Source organism: Plecotus auritus (genome assembly GCF_963455305.1).
Source record: "Plecotus auritus genome assembly, chromosome: 4".
Lineage (NCBI taxonomy): Eukaryota > Metazoa > Chordata > Mammalia > Chiroptera > Vespertilionidae > Plecotus > Plecotus auritus.
In genome coordinates this window covers 112,490,579-112,509,427 of record NC_137775.1, presented here as the reverse complement: position 1 = coordinate 112,509,427, position 18,849 = coordinate 112,490,579, and the positions used below count along the sequence as shown (strand labels likewise).

General features: G+C 35.6%; 1 protein-coding gene across 1 annotated transcript in view; it reads left to right on the top strand.

Annotated features, from left to right (window-relative positions):
- Positions 1 to 5,873, top strand: part of PPP1R3A (protein phosphatase 1 regulatory subunit 3A) — a 59,582-nt gene extending 53,709 nt beyond the window's left edge. Inside the window, exon 4 of the mRNA XM_080665579.1 lies at positions 1,435 to 5,873. Coding sequence (XP_080521705.1) covers positions 1,435 to 3,789 — 2,355 coding nt within the window. The 3' untranslated portion in view covers positions 3,790 to 5,873. The remainder of the gene's footprint in view (positions 1 to 1,434) is intronic.
- The last annotated feature ends 12,976 nt before the right edge of the window (positions 5,874 to 18,849 follow it).

Below are 18,849 nucleotides of genomic sequence, written 5' to 3'. Positions count from 1 at the left end.
AAATTACAAAATAAGGAGAAAATATCCTGTGCCATATTTTTAGACAGGAAACAAGTGCAATACTGTAAAATGTAGTATTATATTTGTTATAAATTTCACACTTGGTGAACATTCAATCTATTTGGAATTTTGGGGGGATGGTTTAGATAGCATTTTTATTACAAAGAAAGAAATAGGAGAAATGAATCACATAATGTAATTTATCCTTTACAGTAGTTGGTTGGAGCTCTTGTCATTAAAATATATAGATTCATAATCATCTAAGATTAAAATTTGCTTTTTCAAGTGTCAGGGCTGAAACAGAAAAGAAATAAAGCTCATCCTTTTTTCCTACACATTCTCCCTTTTCTATAGTGATATGGAAGCTGCATCACTGAAGTATGCAATTTACTTTACTCTAACTTTAAAAAACTACAAAGTTGTCACCCATTGTGAGAATTCTCAGCAGCTGAAAGTTAACATTGCCATTTTTTTTCAAACAACAGAATATAATGAAAGAGCCTTAAAAAATCACATACTTCACCAATACATCTCATTACAATGAGCAGGCTCAAATATAAAAGTTTGTTTAGAAGTTACTGAGATTGAATGTCCAATAAATGAACAGGGAGCTATAATTTAGAAGCTAATTTGCTCCATGCTGACATTAATGCATAAAACAATGAAGCTCTATAATAGATGGAAATACAACCAAATCTGTGGAACCCACAGGCATTGGCTTACAAGACAGCTGTGCAGTTGACAAGTAACATGAGCCTTATGTGAGAAGAAGGGGAAAACGTAAGATTTGCATATAATTATTGAGATCATGCAAATGTCAGTTATGAGGAGAGGAAAAAAAACACACACACAGGCATCTCACTGTTAAATCCTGACAGTTGGCATCACTGAAGAGCTCAAATACATTTGAGTACCAGTTGGCAGAGGGTCATTAAAACAGAATTTGCAGAGACATTAACTCCCTCACTTTTCTTTGAGTGACGTTTTGCTATTAATAGTTTGCAGAGGCTTTGCAGAAAACATATTAATAAGAGAAACTGTAATAGGGGCACCTACAGCAAGTGTGAATGCAGCAAAGGGCACCCAGGAAGCTGCTCTCTAATTGATTAGCATGGAGCTATCAATGTGTATATCCTAAGTGAGGAGAAAGTGGAATGACAAGCAAGAATAGTTGAATAATACAATGTGATATTTGGAAGCTGGGAAGGAGAGTGATTAATTTTGGCCCCTTTTCTTATTAATATGATTCCCAAGTCATAGCCTGCAAGGATCCCCCCAAAACACCTAGCTTCCAGAATTTGTACTAAATCCACAAATGAAATGAGCCAAGGAAATCTACTGGATAATCAGTAGCAAATTAATGAAACCTATCTAATTCATTTTGTATATTTAAAATCAGTTGGTCATTATTTCTTGTTGTTTTTATTCCTTAAGATAAGTCAAGACTTAATAAGAAGCACTGCCTCCAAAGATGAAAAGAATACATTTTCAACAGATCCAGTCAATTTTCCAAATAAAAGTGAGGTGTTAGAGAAGAAGCATATTCATGATGAAGTATACAGTGACTTGCTTAAAAGGACTTTGTCTCCAAGTTCATCAGCAGAAAGCTCCTTAAAGAGAGATTTTTATCACAATGAAAAATATTTCTCAGGAAATGAGTGTAGTCATCAACCTTCAGAGGAAATTACTTCAGATATGAGAAAAATGAAGCCATCATTGGGAAATACTGGTAGTGATGACTTAGTGCAATTACATATTAGCAACAAAGAAGTATTGGATGATAATGCCAATCCACCTCAAAGGAGAGTCAGTGTGCAAATATCTTGTCCCTCTTTGGATCAACTAATGGAAGACAACCTTAATAAAAAACATGAAGGAGGAGCTACGAAAATTAAAATGAAAGATTTGGAATGTTTAAGAAGAGATTTCTGTTTGGAAGAATCAATAGAAAAGGGATCTTCCAAGAAAGATTGTGGAAATGGTAAGAATGAGGAGCAAAGAATGCATCTGGGTGTTAATGAAAAACAAAGCAAAAATCTTCACTCAATCTTACATGACCAAGAAAAGATAAACCACTCTGAAATAAGTGTGAAAGAGATTGGAGCTAGTAGCAGAGGACTAACTGTTCTGCAGAGTAAAGACACCTCAACTCCCAACCAGGCAATCAGGGAAGATTCATTTCAATCACCAAGAGGAAATCTAAGTTGGGGAGAAGCGTTGTTAACAACTTCAGAGCACGATCTCTCAACTAGTAAAGGCACTACTTCGGGAGAGATGCCTACTCAAGTTTGTTCACCAAGAAATGGAAATATTTTGAAGAATTATTATCTTTTCCAAGTTGAAGAAGAAAATGTAGGTAGGATTAATCCTGAAGATCAGAATAAGAACAAACAGCATAAAAAAAGATGGAATTTTCTGGAAAGTCAGGGAAAAGCAAGAGAGAGTAAGACAAATACAACCCAGCAGATCAAAGAACATGCAGACTGTGAAGATACGTGGGGGAAAAGAGATAATACAAGGAGTTTGACTGCTACTCCTACAGAAAAATTGTTTACCTGCCAAGAAACAGTGAGCTATGAGCTGTCTTCTCTAGCTGATCATGATATTACTGAGAAAGCAGGAGCAGGTACTGCTTATATAATTAAGACAATATCAGAAAGTACTCTAGAAAGCATGTCTGCTGGAGAAAAAGCAGTAATTGCTAAGCTACCTCAAGAGACGGCACAAAGTGACAGGCCCATCGAGGTAAAGGAAACAGCGTTTGATCCACATGAAGGGAGAAATGATGATTCACATTATACCTTTTGTCAAGGAGATACAGTAGGTGTAACCTATGATGATGATTTTGAAAAAAAATCATATTTAGATATTTGTAATGTACATGTAGATGAAATGGAGAGTGAAGAAACCATATCTATGCACAATCCTGCAAAGACACATGACAGGAAGAAACGTGGCAGTGGAAATACAACATCTGTAGAAGAATCCTTACAGGTCATTAGAAGCAATAAAAAAACAGCCTCGAAACTGAATTTGGTAATGTCACCAGTAGATAAAAAAATATTTTCAGAAAATAGAGATCCTGGGCATGTCCAAGAATTATCAAAGGAAATGAATACAGGTGCTATTATTCAGTCTGCTTTAAACGCAGACACTAATAGAGCATCTGAGAATGGCTCTCATGTTTTCAATCACCATGCTAAAACTTCATTGTCATCTTATGAGCAGGCAATTGCTGTAGATAACACAGTTAGTGCCATGACTCTCCAATCTATTCGTACTAAATCAGAATATAATTGTAATCCAGCAAGTGAAATCCAGGGTATTGACAAAAACCTGCATGCTGGGGATACAACTGAAGAAGTTTCCAAAAGTTCAGGAACAGTGAGATCAGTTAGCAGAAGAGAAACACATATAGGAGAATGCAATGTGAAAAAGTGTGTAGGGCCAGTGGTTTTAATCACTGAAGCTGTTGAAAACATAGCAGAGGTAAGGCACAAAAATGAAGGCTTACTAAACTCTGGACAATCACCATGTTTTTCAGGTGACAAGGAATCTGAGAGCTCTGCTTCTGCTAACCTCCCTGCCCACGAAAGTCAAGCTCAAAGCAGTCAATCTCTGCTTTTGAAATACACCAACTCAAAACTATCTTATTTCCTCCTGTTTCTGATATTTCTTGTAACCATCTACCAGTATGACTTAATGATCGGCTTGGCCTTCTATCTTTTTTCGTTGTACTGGCTATCCTGGGAAGGGGGGAGACAAAAAGAGTCTGTCAGAAAGAAGTAACCTCAGCTCTATTATTACTCTCTCTTCAAAGATAAGCTATTTAGCCCCAAACATTTGGGTTGCTGAAAAAGACTATTCATTATTCAAAGAGCCAGTGCAGTTTTTCCTCTTAAAGGATCATTTAAAATGGAATGCGTATGAAGTTTGCTCCTTCATATAAGTAATTATCCTATATAGAACCATTATGTTTGGATCATTAAATACTATATGAATATGGGATCTGAAGCACGTCAGGTTGAAATTAGGTACAGCTGTTGCTCCTTCCCAGGCCGTGAAGTTGCAATGCTTCACGTCTCTTCACCACTCCAAGTGCCATTTCTTGCATTCATTACTTTTGCAGTAAAGCTTCATTCCCCCCCACCCCCCCACCCCCCGAGAGTATTTTTCCCCTCTATGGTTCTTAAAAATGGATAAAACATGGACAACAGCAGGGGACTTTTACTCTTGTTTTTCAGTATTGGCCATGAAATTTGCATTTACCACTGTATCATTTATCATCACATTTTGATAGATCAAATCTTTCAACTTCAATTTAAAATTTTTAAGAACAACACACATGTATATTAAGATATGTGAACTAAAATTGAAGGAACACGTGACTTGCTTAACTAATACTTTACACATACACATACCTTTCACCTCCTTTATACCTACAAAAGCTGGGCATTCATAAGCCAAATTTGAGAAAGACTGAAACAATTTGGAGATGACCTTTCAATTCTACAAAATGTTGTGGGTGGCCTGTTTTTAATCTGCTTTTCTCTTATAAAGAGAGACTGTGTAACATAATTGAATGATTTCAATGTCAACTATTATTCAAAGTTAAAAATTTAAAAGTTCTACAAACATTGCTTTATAATGAATTGTACCTATAAAACTTTAATTAATAGTAATAATTTTTAAATTCTTCCAAATGAACTGTTCTACTTGGTAGCATTTTTTGTCCTCAAAAAAATTTTTTTAATCTTTTCTCATTATAATACAATGAATTCTTCCTCCAGGTGCATTTAGATAACAAACAACTAATCATTGGTGATATTTATTATATAATGATCAGGTTGTTAGGTAATAACTCACAATGTAAACTAGGCAAATAAGTAATATGGAAATCTAATGAGGGAGATGACCCAAAATAGCAGTGGTTTGGGCTATTGTTATTATCTATGTCTAAGTCTGTGAAATAATGAACTAGTTATTTTAGTCACAAGGGGATAATGCAAAGATTCTTATACAGTTGATTTAAATAACCATTTATTGAATTACTACTATATGAAAAACCCTGCACTCTGTTCTATGGCAGAGCATTCTTTTTGATACCCTGAAAGGCTAGTCCTCAAAAGGAGGCATAAGTATGTAGTTAGACACTTATGACTTAGCCAGGAGTATGTAAAAGAGTCACATTGAGGGGGCACCTTTGGGTGATTTTTTTTTCAATCAAAACTTTTTTTCATAGAGCATATAGCATTGATCTCCAGAAAGAAAAATGTTTTTTGTTTATTTACCTGTAAAGGTAAATTCAATGAGTAAAACTTGCATATATCATTCCATACATCTAAGAAACATTCATTTATGAGAAGATAAAATTAGAGTGAAACATTTTAACTGACTTTCATGTGGTAGTAAATGAAAGTTGAACAAATACAAACATCTTGAAGTAGAACTTAGGGCAAATGTTTGATTGAGAAAGCACATTTTTATTAAATACAAGTGGAATACTATAGGCTGTACTTAGAATATTATCTCTAAAATTGCTGTCCTGATAACTTTGTTGACAGATTTAAACTACAATGGAATTAAGGTTAGCATTTCTTCAGTTCTTAATAGTTTGGTTTTTTCATTCTATCTGTAAGAATTTCAGTCAAAATACCATATCTTTCTACTGCAAAGAACACTATTACTTCATGAGCACAGGTACATGGACTGTAATTATTCCCTTATGCATAAAAGAATGTAAGTTATTTTATTTTGTTTATTTGACTTTTGGTAACATAAATGTATTAACATTCTCATACATCTTTGTAATATGACAATCAAAGGATCTAAACAGTTGTGTATTTTTCTGCATGCAATAAAGAAAAAATTGGTGATTTACTTGACTTTGCAAACATTACTTACGAAGCATTTGAAATCATAGTCCTAAGGACTTATAAAATTATTGCTAGGTGGAGAGATAGACTGTTGGAACATGTTTTGGTCACATCGCTATGTTGAACAAGAAAAGTAGATCTCAGAAAGAACTGTCAAAGCCTGGTTAATCAAGATTTGATTGTTAACCATCATGGCAAGGTGGCCTCTGCAAAGCATAGCTGCTTTCACCGTGTCTTCCCAAGTATTAGTTAAGAGCCAAAAGAGGTTGTGGCATGAGAATAAGCGAAGGGAGATGCATTGCACACTTGCATCTTATAGTGGGTAAGAAATGTGATGTATGAAACCACCACCTTTTATCTTGCTGTGCTTCTAACTATTAGAAACAAAATTCTAAAAATAAATTGGCAACTCTAGCAAGAATATGTAGGAAAATCATCTTAAAAATTCACATCTGTATAGCTGTAAAAAAAGAAGGAACTCCTCCCTTGAGGCAGCATGGAGGGACCTGGAGAGTATAATGCTAAGTGAAATAAGCCAGTCAGAGAAAGACAAGTATCACATGATCTCACTTATATGTGGAATCTAATGAACAAAATAAATTGATGAACAAAATAGATCCAGAGACATGGAAGCATGGGACAGACTGAAAAATCTTTGAAGAAAGGGGGCGGGGCCAGGAAGAAATTAACCAAAGAATTTATATGCATATATGCATAACCCATGGACATAGATAATAGTGCAATAGGTCGGGGGATGGTGGTGGGGGGCAGGGGATAGGAAGCAGAGTGGAGGGGATCAACAGGGGGAGAAAAGGTGACATCTGTAATACTTTTAACAATAAAGATAATTTAAAGAAATAAAAAAATGCATCAGAAAAAAAGGAAGGAAAAAAATTCACATCTGAATAAGCCAAATATATTTTTTAATGTAAGAAGAAATGTCATTGATATGACATTCATCCCTCAAGATTTAAGAACATTGGATTAATGCAGTGTGTTTCCCTGCTGATCTCCAATATTTTGATAGTGAACTATTTCAAATAATATATGTATTCTGTTACAATTTTGTGAGAGAAGCAAGATTATCTTTTACTTGTCATCTTACTAGTAAGCCAGTCCACTGGTTAAATGGAAAACTTTAAAATATACACACCAAATTTAGGGAAATAAATAAAATACTTTACTTTTCCCATTAGCATATATGTTATGTTCTTAATCATTTATTTTAGTTATAAATATTATTGTGTATCAGGAGGCTTGTTGTTTTCTTTATTAGGCTCACTTTTTGCATATACATAAATCAAAACTGAAAAGAAAGAAAAAAAAAGTCAACTAGCAAGAGAATTAATACAGATGAGATAGGAGGGCTGTCGGCTCTAGGGCCAATTCATCTACTGATTTTTTACCTTTCCTTCAAATTTTCAATGAGTGAACATAGAAATTGAAACATACAATAAGGCTTGTCTTTGGTTATTTGAATCCTGTCTTAGCCAGTTCTTGTGGAACTGAAGAATAGAATCTACTCTAATTTTGCAGCAAGGTTCAAAAGAAATATGACAGGCCATGCTCTTCCAGCATCTCCTCAGTTGTACACCTATATGAAGAGAACAGCTAAGAAAGGTTCTTTTCGCCAGGCCATGTGGTCCAGTGGTTGAGTGGTGACCTATGAACTAGGTGGTTGGCACTCAGTTCCCGTTCAGGGCACATGCCCAGATTGCAAGCTTGATCCTCAATAGGGGGTGTGCAATGATTCTCTCTCACCACTGATGCTTCTGTTTCTCTCTCCCTACTCCCCTCTCCCTTCTTCTCTGGAATCAATAAAAAAAACTTTTTTTAATGTGCTTGTCTGAGCCTGGCCAGGTAAGAGCAGTGACATCACCTAATAAACTTGGAGCTACATGGGCCACTCTTTTCTTTTCTTTTTTGCCTATTTATTTTAAATCTTTATTGTTGAAAGTATTACATAGGTCCTTCTTTTTCCCCCATTAACCTCTTCCAGCCCACTCCCATTCACATCCACCCCCAATCCGGCCCTCACCACCCCATTGTCTGTGTCCATGAATTATGCAAGTTCATTGGTAGATCTCTTCCCACCTACCCTTCCCTGCCTTCCTTCTGAGGTTCAACAGTCTGTTCCTGCTTCTACGTCTCTGGGTATATTTTTGTTGATCAGTTTACTTGGTTCATTAGATTCCACATATGAGTGAGATCGTGTGATACTTATCTTTTTCTGACTGGTTTATTTCACTTAGCATAATGCTCTCCAGGTCCATCGTGCTATTGCAAATGGTAGGAGTTCTTCCTTTTTTTATTGCCGGGTAGTATTCCATTGTGTAAATGTACCACTTTTTTGTTTGTTTGTTTATTTGTTTTTTATCTATTCATCTGCTGATGGGCACTTAGGCTATTTCCAAATTTTAGCTATTATAAATTGCACTGCTATGAATATAGGGGTGCATATATTCTTTCTGATGAGGGTTTTGGGTTTCTTAAGATATATTCCTAGAAGTAGGATCACTGGGTCAAATGGGAGTTCCATTTTTAATTTTTGAGGAAACTCAATACTGTTTTCCATAATGGCTGCACCAGACTACATTCCCACCAGCAGTGTACTAGGGTTTCCTTTTCTCCACAACCTTGCCAACACTTGTTATTTGGTGATTTATTGATGATAGCCATTCTGACAGGTGTAAGGTGATATCTCATTGTCATATTGATTTGCATCTCTCAGATGATTAGTAACTCTGAGCATTTATTCATATGTCTCTTGGCTTTCTGTATGTCCACTTTGGAGAAGTGTCTATTAAGGTCCTTTGCCCATTTAAGTTGTATGATTTCCCTATATATTTTGGAGAGAATCCAGAAACTCACCCAAGCCACTATGCTCAATTAATATTTGATAAAGGAGGCAAGAGCATACATTGGAGCAGAGACAGTTTCTTCAATAAATGGTGTTGGAAAAATTGGACAGGTACATGCAAAATAATGAAACTAGCCCACCAACCTACACCATACATAAGAATAAACTCAAAATGGATAAAAGACTTAAATGTAAGATATGAAACCATAAAAGTCCTAGAAGGAACCATAGGCATCAAAATCTCAGCCATCTCTCCTAGCAATATCTTTACTGATACATCTCCTTGGACAATGGAAACTAAGGAGAAAATAAACAAATGGGACAACATCAAAATTAAAAGCTTCTGCACAGCAAAAGAAACCATCAACAAAATAACAAGAGAGCCCACTACATAGGAGAACATATTTGCCAATGATACATCCAATTAAAATATTATTAAAGTTACTTTTTATTTATTATTTTTCTATTTTCAGAAACAACTTATGTTAATTTATGTCAACATAATTTAGTTTTCATCTTTTAAAAACAAATTTTCTCATTAGTCCAATGTTTCCATAACTTTACCCAAACTCTTTAAAACCGCAAATTAAACTTTCATTAGATTTTCAGCCTAACTTTGAATTATCATGTTTTACAAGAAATGTCATTATTGTAGTTTGGTAAAACCTTATTAAACAACTATTTTAAAAGTTCAGGATTTTCATTTTGTGTCATTTCAATATTTGTTAAATACATAGATATTGCCTTCATTTTTCAAATATAAAACCATATATTATGTGGAAGTTTAAGGAAAGTTTTCCTAAGTCTTTTCCTAATACATGCAATTCTTTATATTCATAATAAAGAGGGGCATGGGAAAATCAATAATGGATTACAGAGACATTATTTTTATTTGGCTGAGATTCTGCCAAGATCTGATTTTGCACACACATTTCAATGCCTAGTTAAGTTACTAGTCTTTGTTAGAAGTAGTGCATCAGCTTTGCCCTTCATATCATCCTGCCTGCACCATGCAGCCTTATTTCCACTGCTCTCTGCTTCAAGTCCTCTGTCAGTCAAGCCAATCACATTGTCCCTAGAATATGCTCATCTGGTTTCTCTGTGACTGCTCATGTGCACCCTCTCTCTGGAGGTCACTTTCAGATGTCTTTAAGCCTTTCTCCCTATCCAACGCTGCACATTTTCTCTGTACAGCTCAAGTCTGCATCTTTTTGAAGTCTCCTACTATTTCAGATGATGTTGAGATCACGCTGTTTTCACATCTCTTTGGACACTAGTTTTCTTGCGTGCATTGGGCATTTGACTAAGTGGCCTGTCTGCTTGCTCAGGACAGAGACAATGGTCTCTCCCCTTTTATACCTCACAAGGCCTAGTTTGTTTTGCAGGAATCCTTAGTCAACACTTGTGGCTAGAATTGAGTTGCAGTGCTATCTCCTTCCTATCCTGTTTCTGAAAGGTGGACAGGATATTCTGAGGCCTGATTTTAAAATGAATAAACTTAATCAAAACAGAGCTAGGATGTTTTAGTAAACTACCAAAGACAAGGTAAAAGATACAAAGAGAATAGGAGATGAAAATAGAACAAGACATGTTTTTAGATAAAGTAGCTCAGTAGCTTAAAAATGAACAAACATCACAAGGTATAAAGTGTAAGAAACTCAATCTTCCCAACTGCTGCCGTGCCCTTTGAGAATGGCTGACCTCTCAATTTCACACCTGTTCTGCAGGTCAACCTTTAGGGTAAGCAAATAGAACAACTAGCAAAAATAGTCAGTGTTTTTGTAAAAAGAAAACATTTGCTTGATTAACATATAAGAGTATGTGTATACACAAACACACACATAGGCACACAGATGCATACATACATATACATACATGTAGACACAATATCCCAACATCTGATGACAGTAATAGCAGAGAACATAGACAACTAAAACAATGTTTAGTTATATACATATAATATGTAAGAGGTTTATCTATTCCTTGAAGAAACTCATTCTATCCTAATTAGATATGAAATTAAAATGATAATGCAAAGATATGCCAATTTTTGAGTCAGAGTCTAAAGAAAAGCAGTATATGGCCTGGGAATGTAGAAGCATGTCATATAACAGCTTAAGACCACCAGCAATTGGTCTCTTAAGACTTACATAAAAGTCAGATACATGTTTATGTATTGCAGAAGTCATCAGTATCTTGTATCAGTTGACTTGTCTCTGAGTGGAAACATTTAGAATTTTCTAAAGACACACTGTTAATAACATAATATTAAACAGCAGAAAGATGGTGCTTAAAAACAACTGTAAGAGGTTAGAAATTCTCTTTGTAAACACTTAAATAATGCATAATCTACTTTTAACAATTTTATATAGGAGGCTTTCAATGTGCAATTTATAAAATATTTTAACATGAAGCATTTATGAAAATATTACACATTTAAATCTTTTTATACATACACTCTAAAATGATAGGGATATATTGTTTCTAAACATGAAGTGATCTTCACAATTAATTAAAAAACCTTTGGAAAATGAAATTATCATTTTTTATTATGCACATAAACTTTCCCCATGTTTAAGTAAAATAGTTCTGCATTAAAGAAAAGATAATATATTCCTACTTTCAGAGATATGTGGAAATATCTTAAATATATTCCTACTCTTTGAAAGTTGGATAGGAAGAGAGGAAGTAAGAGATTATAAATGTCCTCTACATTTATTTTGCATTCTTTAATAATATTTGGGCTCTGGCATATAGGTTTCCAATTAAGTCAGTTGTCTTCTCCCACGTGAATTCTTTGACCTACCTGATCTTATTCCCATCCTTAAATTAGTACTTCATTTACGTGCAACATATTGAATTTTTATTATAAGAATAAGCAAGGAACCAGGTTGTAGTCTGAATCTTTTAATTTATGTCAACCTAATTTAGTTTTCATCTTTTAAAAACAAATTTTCTCATTAGTCCAATGTTTCCATAACTTTACCCAAACTCTTTAAAACCGCAAATTAAACTTTCATTAGATTTTCAGCCTAACTTTGAATTATCATGTTTTACAAGAAATGTCATTATTGTAGTTTGGTAAAACCTTATTAAACAACTATTTTAAAAGTTCAGAATTTTCATTTTGTGTCATTTCAATATTTTTCTAGAGTATAACATCTACATCTGTATCTCTATTGATCTATGCATGTGAGGTTCAATCTTTAATAATAATAGTTATAATTATTATTATAACAAGACCATAACTGACTGTTTTGTGTTTATAATAATTGGGCACTCTTTTAAGCTCTTTTTTTGAAACAACTCATTTATGTTTTACAACTCCATGAGGTAAATACTATTGCCACCCCATTTTACAGATAGAAACAGATAAACAGAAAGGCTAGTTTTCCCAAGGTTATACAGACACTAAGTGGCAAAGTCTAGATTCAGACTCCAGCAGTCTTTCTCCATAGTTGATCCTCTTAACTATTGTACTATGTTGCGCCTTCAATCAGATATACCAAGTTATCTTATGAATTGTACAGTAATATATTAGCTTGCTTCATGGGGCTATATTAATATCCAAGTACGTTATATATAGTGCACCATATCTTTTACACAGATAATCCTATCTTTGTTAATGCACCTAGAAGAAAAAGTTTCTAAAAATATTCTGTTCTTTCAATTTATTCATATAACCTCAATTCAAAAAATACATATCAATTCCCTTCCAGGCCACAAGCAATGTTCTAGTCCCAGTAGGTGAAAACATAATCCAATAACTGCAATATATTGTGACCAGTTCCATAATAGAGGTAAGATTTACGAACAGAGGCAGCACATAAGAAAGACTGTTTGGTCCTGTAAGCACTCTGCTACTTATGTTTCAGAGATTTGCCATATTTTTAACACTATAATTTTAGGTGTAAAGAAAAACACAATAAAGCCCGCCAAATGTCTCATTACATTAAGTTTTACAAACATAATAAGTACAATGAAGATGTTATAGGCACCCCAAACACCAGGAAAGGTGTTGTAAGACAGCCCCCCTGAGTTGAAGCAAGAAGGCTGTCCTCTCCTTGATTTGTGTCAGTCTCGTAGGAAGGAGTTCAAGTGAGTGACTCCGGATGATTGCATTGTAGTAAAGCCAATTTATTAAAAGGTAAAGCAAATAAATTTATTAAATTAAGAAAGGAAGGCAAGCAAATCTATCAAATACATCAAACTTATGAAAGCAAAGACAGACTTCCCAGCTAGTCTGAGAAGTGAGTGCAGTGGGGCTCAAGGGGTTATATATCCTTCTGTCTATAGATTTCAAAATTCCTCTGCCAAATATCTTGATATGGATTAACTCTCAAGGTTTCCCTTTTACTTTGTTATGGCTTTCCCAGAATGTATGAGAAGTATCCAGGCACGTGCAGGAGGCAACCAATCAATGTGTTTCTCTCAGGTTGATATTTCTCTCTGTCTTTCTCTTTCTCTTCCACTCTCCCTAGAAATCAATGGAAAAATATCCTTGGGTGAGGATTAAAAAAAAAAAAAAGCAAAAATAAACAATGAGATGAACACTCCCTCCTCTCTCCTTCCCCCAAATGGCTGACTTCTTGGAGCTAAATCTCCCCCTAATCTTCTTCCCCCTGCCCCCTTCTTTCCTGAATTCTTTGGTTTGTGGGGAGAGGGGGATTAACCATTTGTTCTGAAGTGTCCTTGGGGAAGATAAGGTCTTGGGAGTCACAAGCTAGCTGTGCCCTGGAATTTTCCTAGCTTCTCACTATCCTGTAACAAAGATACAATTTGATGTGGTTGGTATTGTGCTTATTTATCTCTACTGTCCAAATGTAATTATTAACAGCACTAGAGGCCCAGTGCATGAAATGCATGCACTCAGGGGGGTTCCTCAGCCTAGCCTGTGCCCTCTCTCAGTCCAGGAACCCTCAGGGGATGTCCGACTGCCACAGAGGCAGGAGTGGCTCCCGCCACTGCCACTGCGCTCGCCAGCCGTGAGCCTGGCTCAGGACTTCTGGCTGAGTGACACTCCCCCTGTGGGAGTGCACTGACCACCAGGGGGCAGCTCCTGCATTGAGCATCTACCCCCTGGTGGTCAGTGCACATCATGGCAACCCGGTCATTTCACCATTTGGTTGATTTGCATATTAGCTTTTTATTATATAGGATTCCTTTTACTTTCAAAAGTAACATGATTTGGATAAAAAAAATGATAAAGTCAGCCTAAAATCCAAGAAAATATCCTAGCTCATAGGTGTAAATACTCTGTGTCACATGAATAAAAGAGGCAGCTTTCAACATGAATGTCATCTACAACTTAAAGACAGAACTATTGTCCTTAGGGTCATAGGACATAATACAGATATACCAGCCCCTGTTTAGCCTAGACAAAGTAAACCAACATTTTTACAAATTCAGTAATGCAAGGGGCAATGATTAAAAAACAACAACACAAAAATAAACAAACAAACAAAAAATAATACAACCAGTATGGACATTTGGTAAAGAATGCACTGGCCAAAATCCATCGGAAAGAAGTCATTTATATTACTGATGCCAGACGATGATATCACTGTGGAACCAGATACTATAGTCTATAGCCTATTCAGAGGGTTCAGGACATGATAATTCCATCATCCAGGGTAGCAAAAGTGGAACAAGATAGAGGACACTTTTGCAAAAGTTATTGTGGCTACTGTGTGTTACTCAAAATTATAGTGGTATATGTTCATGGAAGCCGTATTATGAGAATACATTTAGCTAATCATCTGTAAGAAGAAAAAAATTTTGGAAAGAAACTAGCTCACATTACTGGCATTTAACAATCATGAAGTAAGCTAGTATTAATACCATAGCAATTATATATTAACAAATAAACAAGTTGCCCAAGATAGTCAGTAAGAGACAAGGACATTTTAAGGCAGAACCAGTGTCACTCCATCTAGTTTTGGCCTTTTCAATGCCTTTACATTTGGTCTCACTTCTTACAGATGTGCAGTGCTGAGACTGTGAGTGACACTGGAACTACATTGCCTTCACTTCTACTTAAGGAATATGTGCATTGGAAATTTACCCAAAGAACTGCATAATTTAAGACTTTAGAACATGTTCATGCTAAATAAATGATAAAAGGCTAGCTTTGTTGCCCTAAAAGTCTTTATAGCAGTGTCTCTGCTGACTTCAACCCAATCATACCCACACAAGACATAGAGAAACAGTTTCTAAATACTGTCTTTCTATATCTACTCTTTGCTCATTTAAAAAAAAATCAGTGGCATCAATTTTATATCTCTGTAAGTTATTCTGTCATTGAAGGTGTAGAGGCTGTGATATTTTATAAAGTTGAGCAATGTCATTTTTTATTGCTAAACCCAAGGCCATTTGATAATAATCAATCTGTATCGCTCAAAGCTCTTTACCTGGAAATAACCACAATCCCTCAAAGTAGCTTAAACAAAGGGGAAAAAAATATATCATAAGGAAATGTGGCACTCCAAGACTGGAAGTGAAAATAGGCATCTCTAAGTACAGAAGCCAAGACATAAAGAGCCATAAGAAATGGAGTTTCTCCTGGCACTCATATTTTCCCTTTTTTTTTTCATTTTTCTGTGTACAGTTTATTTTTCTGTTTTCCTCAGTGAACTATGTCTTCAAGATTCATGGTTCCTAAAACAAAATTCTCCAATGGTAGTCTTACATTTTGAATATATATATATATATATATATATATGTGTGTATATATATATATATACATATATATATGTATGTATATACATATGTGTGTATACATATATGTATATATATGTATACACACACACACACATATATATATATATATATATGTGTGTATATATATATATATATATATATATATATATATCTCCAAGAGTTAACTGGTTATATTGGTCTGGATCTCAGTTATAAACTCCTAGAAGAGAGAAATTCATTGGCTCGGTATGAATCAGATATATATTTTAGATGCAATCCATGATATTCCAGTAACTAGAGGCTGAGCATTTGCCATTTCCTCATAGTGTAGGTGATAGAGGACTCAACTTAAAGGAAATGTTTCCAGGTTCTCAAAGAGTCAGTGGGTATAGGGGTTTTATAATGTGTAGCTATAATGTGCCATTTCTCAAATCTTTATGGATATGTTTTGACATCTCTTTTTTTCTGTAGATGTACATGGCCATAATTTGTATAGACTTATAGAATATTTTGATATTTGGGGAGCAAGTTCCTTTACCTTGTTCTTTAAAATTCTGTAACAATTGGCCCTTTGCTCTTCCATGTGAATTGAAGGATCAGCTTATCAAGATTTACGAAACACTTAATTTTTACAGGAATTTTACTGAATGTGTATAATAATTTAAGGAGAATTGACATTTAAAAAATATTTAGACTCCATTGTTTGGGAGTATTTTATTTGGTTTTTTTTTAAATAGTATTAAACTTCAGTCACTGACATATCTAAAAGTTTTCACTCTTTGGTAAAAAAAAAAAAAAAAAAAAAAAAGCATCCTTTAATTCCATTAACTTGTGTATTATTAATTGAAGGCCAAGTAGAGATTGTTAATTTCCTTTACTAGTTGTATTTGAAAATAAGGCAACAAGTTGTAGTATATTGAGGAAGATATTAAAAATGGCAGCAGAGTAAGTGAAAGTTACATTGACACTCTCCCAGGAGCAAAATGGAAATACAACTAAAATACAGAAAAAAACTTGAAAACTAGCTGTAGAGAACACTAGTAACCAAGGATTGAAAGTGGAGACTGCCTAGAGACTGGTAGGAAGTGTGGAGATGTGAAAGGGGTGGCCGGCCTTCCATCAACCACAGCTGAGATCAGGAGGGATATCTCAGCTGTGGGAGGTTCCCACTGAGAATATTGTGTTCTAAAACCCAAGCTGGGCTCCCCATATTAGAGCATCAGAACTGAGAAAGGTGCCCACATAACAGCTGGCTGTGAAAAGCAGAAGGGTTGCTGTCTGCCAGTAAGAGATGGTTGGAAATGCAGGTATACTCTTAAAGGTCTAACACACAAAATTTCATGTGTAGCCACTCACCTTGGACTCTGGCAGAGGGAGGGCAGAGTGGACTGGAGCTGTGTGAGGAGAGGCCATGGTTGGGGGCTCTAGGGGTGGAGCTCAGAGGGCAGGAACCCTGGTTTTCTGTGCTGAGTCATTCCCCCACACTGTGGAGGACATCTTTCTCTGACTGACCTTTGCTATCCAGGTGGTTTTGGCCTAGGGGAAAAGGCAGTTGCCATACTCTGTTGGAAGACATCTTGCCCCATCCTGTGGTTGATAGCCTGAGGCCAATGAAGGTTGATAACAATCAGGCTGCAGGGATATAAGGATTTCTGGATGCTTTGAGTCTTTGCCTGATCTCCTTCTGGGCCCAGGGGTATGAAAAACAAGACACTGGTATACATTTTGGTCTTTTCCAAAGGCACCCAGACCCAGCAGAGGAAGCCACAAGATCTGGATGGCTGATAGCCCCAAACAGGGCACTCAAGGCCAGTGAGAAACAGAGTTTGACATTGTCCTTCTCTCGAAATTGGGAATCATAGCAGATTTACTAATACATAGACACAAACAGAAATAGGCAGCCAAAATGGGGAGATAAAAATAAATAAATAAATAAAAAATAAAAGAACAAGAGAATTCTGCAGAAGAAGAGCTAAATGAAATGGAGATAAGAAATTTATCTGATATTGAGTTCAGAATAATGATGCAAAGATGCTCAACAGCATGAGAAAATATATAGTAACTATGAAAAAAGACCAGTTGGAAGTAAAGAAAGACATAGCACTAATAAAGAACACAGTGGAAGGAATACACAGCAGATTAGAGGAAGCTGAGGAATAGATCAGTGAATTAGAAGTCAGGGTAGAAAAAAAAAATCACTCAATCAAAGAACCAAAAAGAAAAAACAGCTTAAAAATAATAAGGATAGCTTAAGGGAGCTATGGGACAACATGAAAAGTAACAATAATAACGTAATTGGAATGCCAAAAGAAGAAGATGAGCAAGGGATAGAGAACATATTTGGAGAAATAAAAGCAGAAAACTTCCCTAACCTAGTGAAGAAAAAAGTCACACAAGTTCATGAGGCACAGAGAGTCCCATACAAGCAGAACCCCATCAGGCCCATGCCCAGACACATCATAATTAAAATGCCAAAAATTAAAGACAAAGAGAGTATCTTAAAGGCAGCAAGAGAAAAGCAATTTGTTACCTACTAAGGAGCTCCCATAAGGCTATCAGCTGATTTCTCATCAGACACTCTACAGGCCAGAAGGTAATGGCATGAAGTATTCAAGGTAATGAAAAACAAGAATCTGAAACCAAGATTACTATATCCATCAAGGCTATCATTCAAAATACATGGTGAAATAAAGAGCTTCCCAGATAAAAGGAAGGCTAAAGGAGTTTATCACCACCAAACCAGTACTGCAAAAAAGTAAAAAGACTGCTGTATTGAGAAGAAATAGAGAAACATAGGCATACAGAATTAAAATGGCAATAAACAAGTACCTATCAATAATAACCTTAAATGTAAATGGATTTCAACTTCAAGACAGTGTTTGCCTTTCCATTGTGAAACATAGGAAGGTTATGAAGACATTTCCAAGGAATTAATAAAATAACTCTAAAAATCCTATTTTACTTTTGCAAAAGCCTAATGGGCCCAGACCTAACAATTCCAGAGTTACACAGTTATCATATAGATTTAGGATGATCTCATTGCCAATTCCAGCTTTGAAGACAAAAGAGAATTGGGTTCTTAATAATAAACTCTCTGTGCTTGGCCAGTGTGGCTTAGTTGGTTGGGTGCTGTCCCTTGCATCGAAAAGTTGCTGGTTTGATTCCCAGTCAGGGCACATGTCTGGGTTCCTAGCTTGGTCCCTGGTGGAAAGGGTGCAGGAGGCAGCAGATCAATATTTAGCCCTCACATCAATGTTTGTCTCCCTCCCTTTCCTTTTCTTTCCCTCTTAAAAAAAAATTAAAAATATCTTTAAAAAAAAAACACCTCTCTGAATTGATAAACAGCAACAATGAATTCCGAGTACCATTATCTGACCAACAAAGCCGAGGGGTACTTGGCAGTGGATGATACCT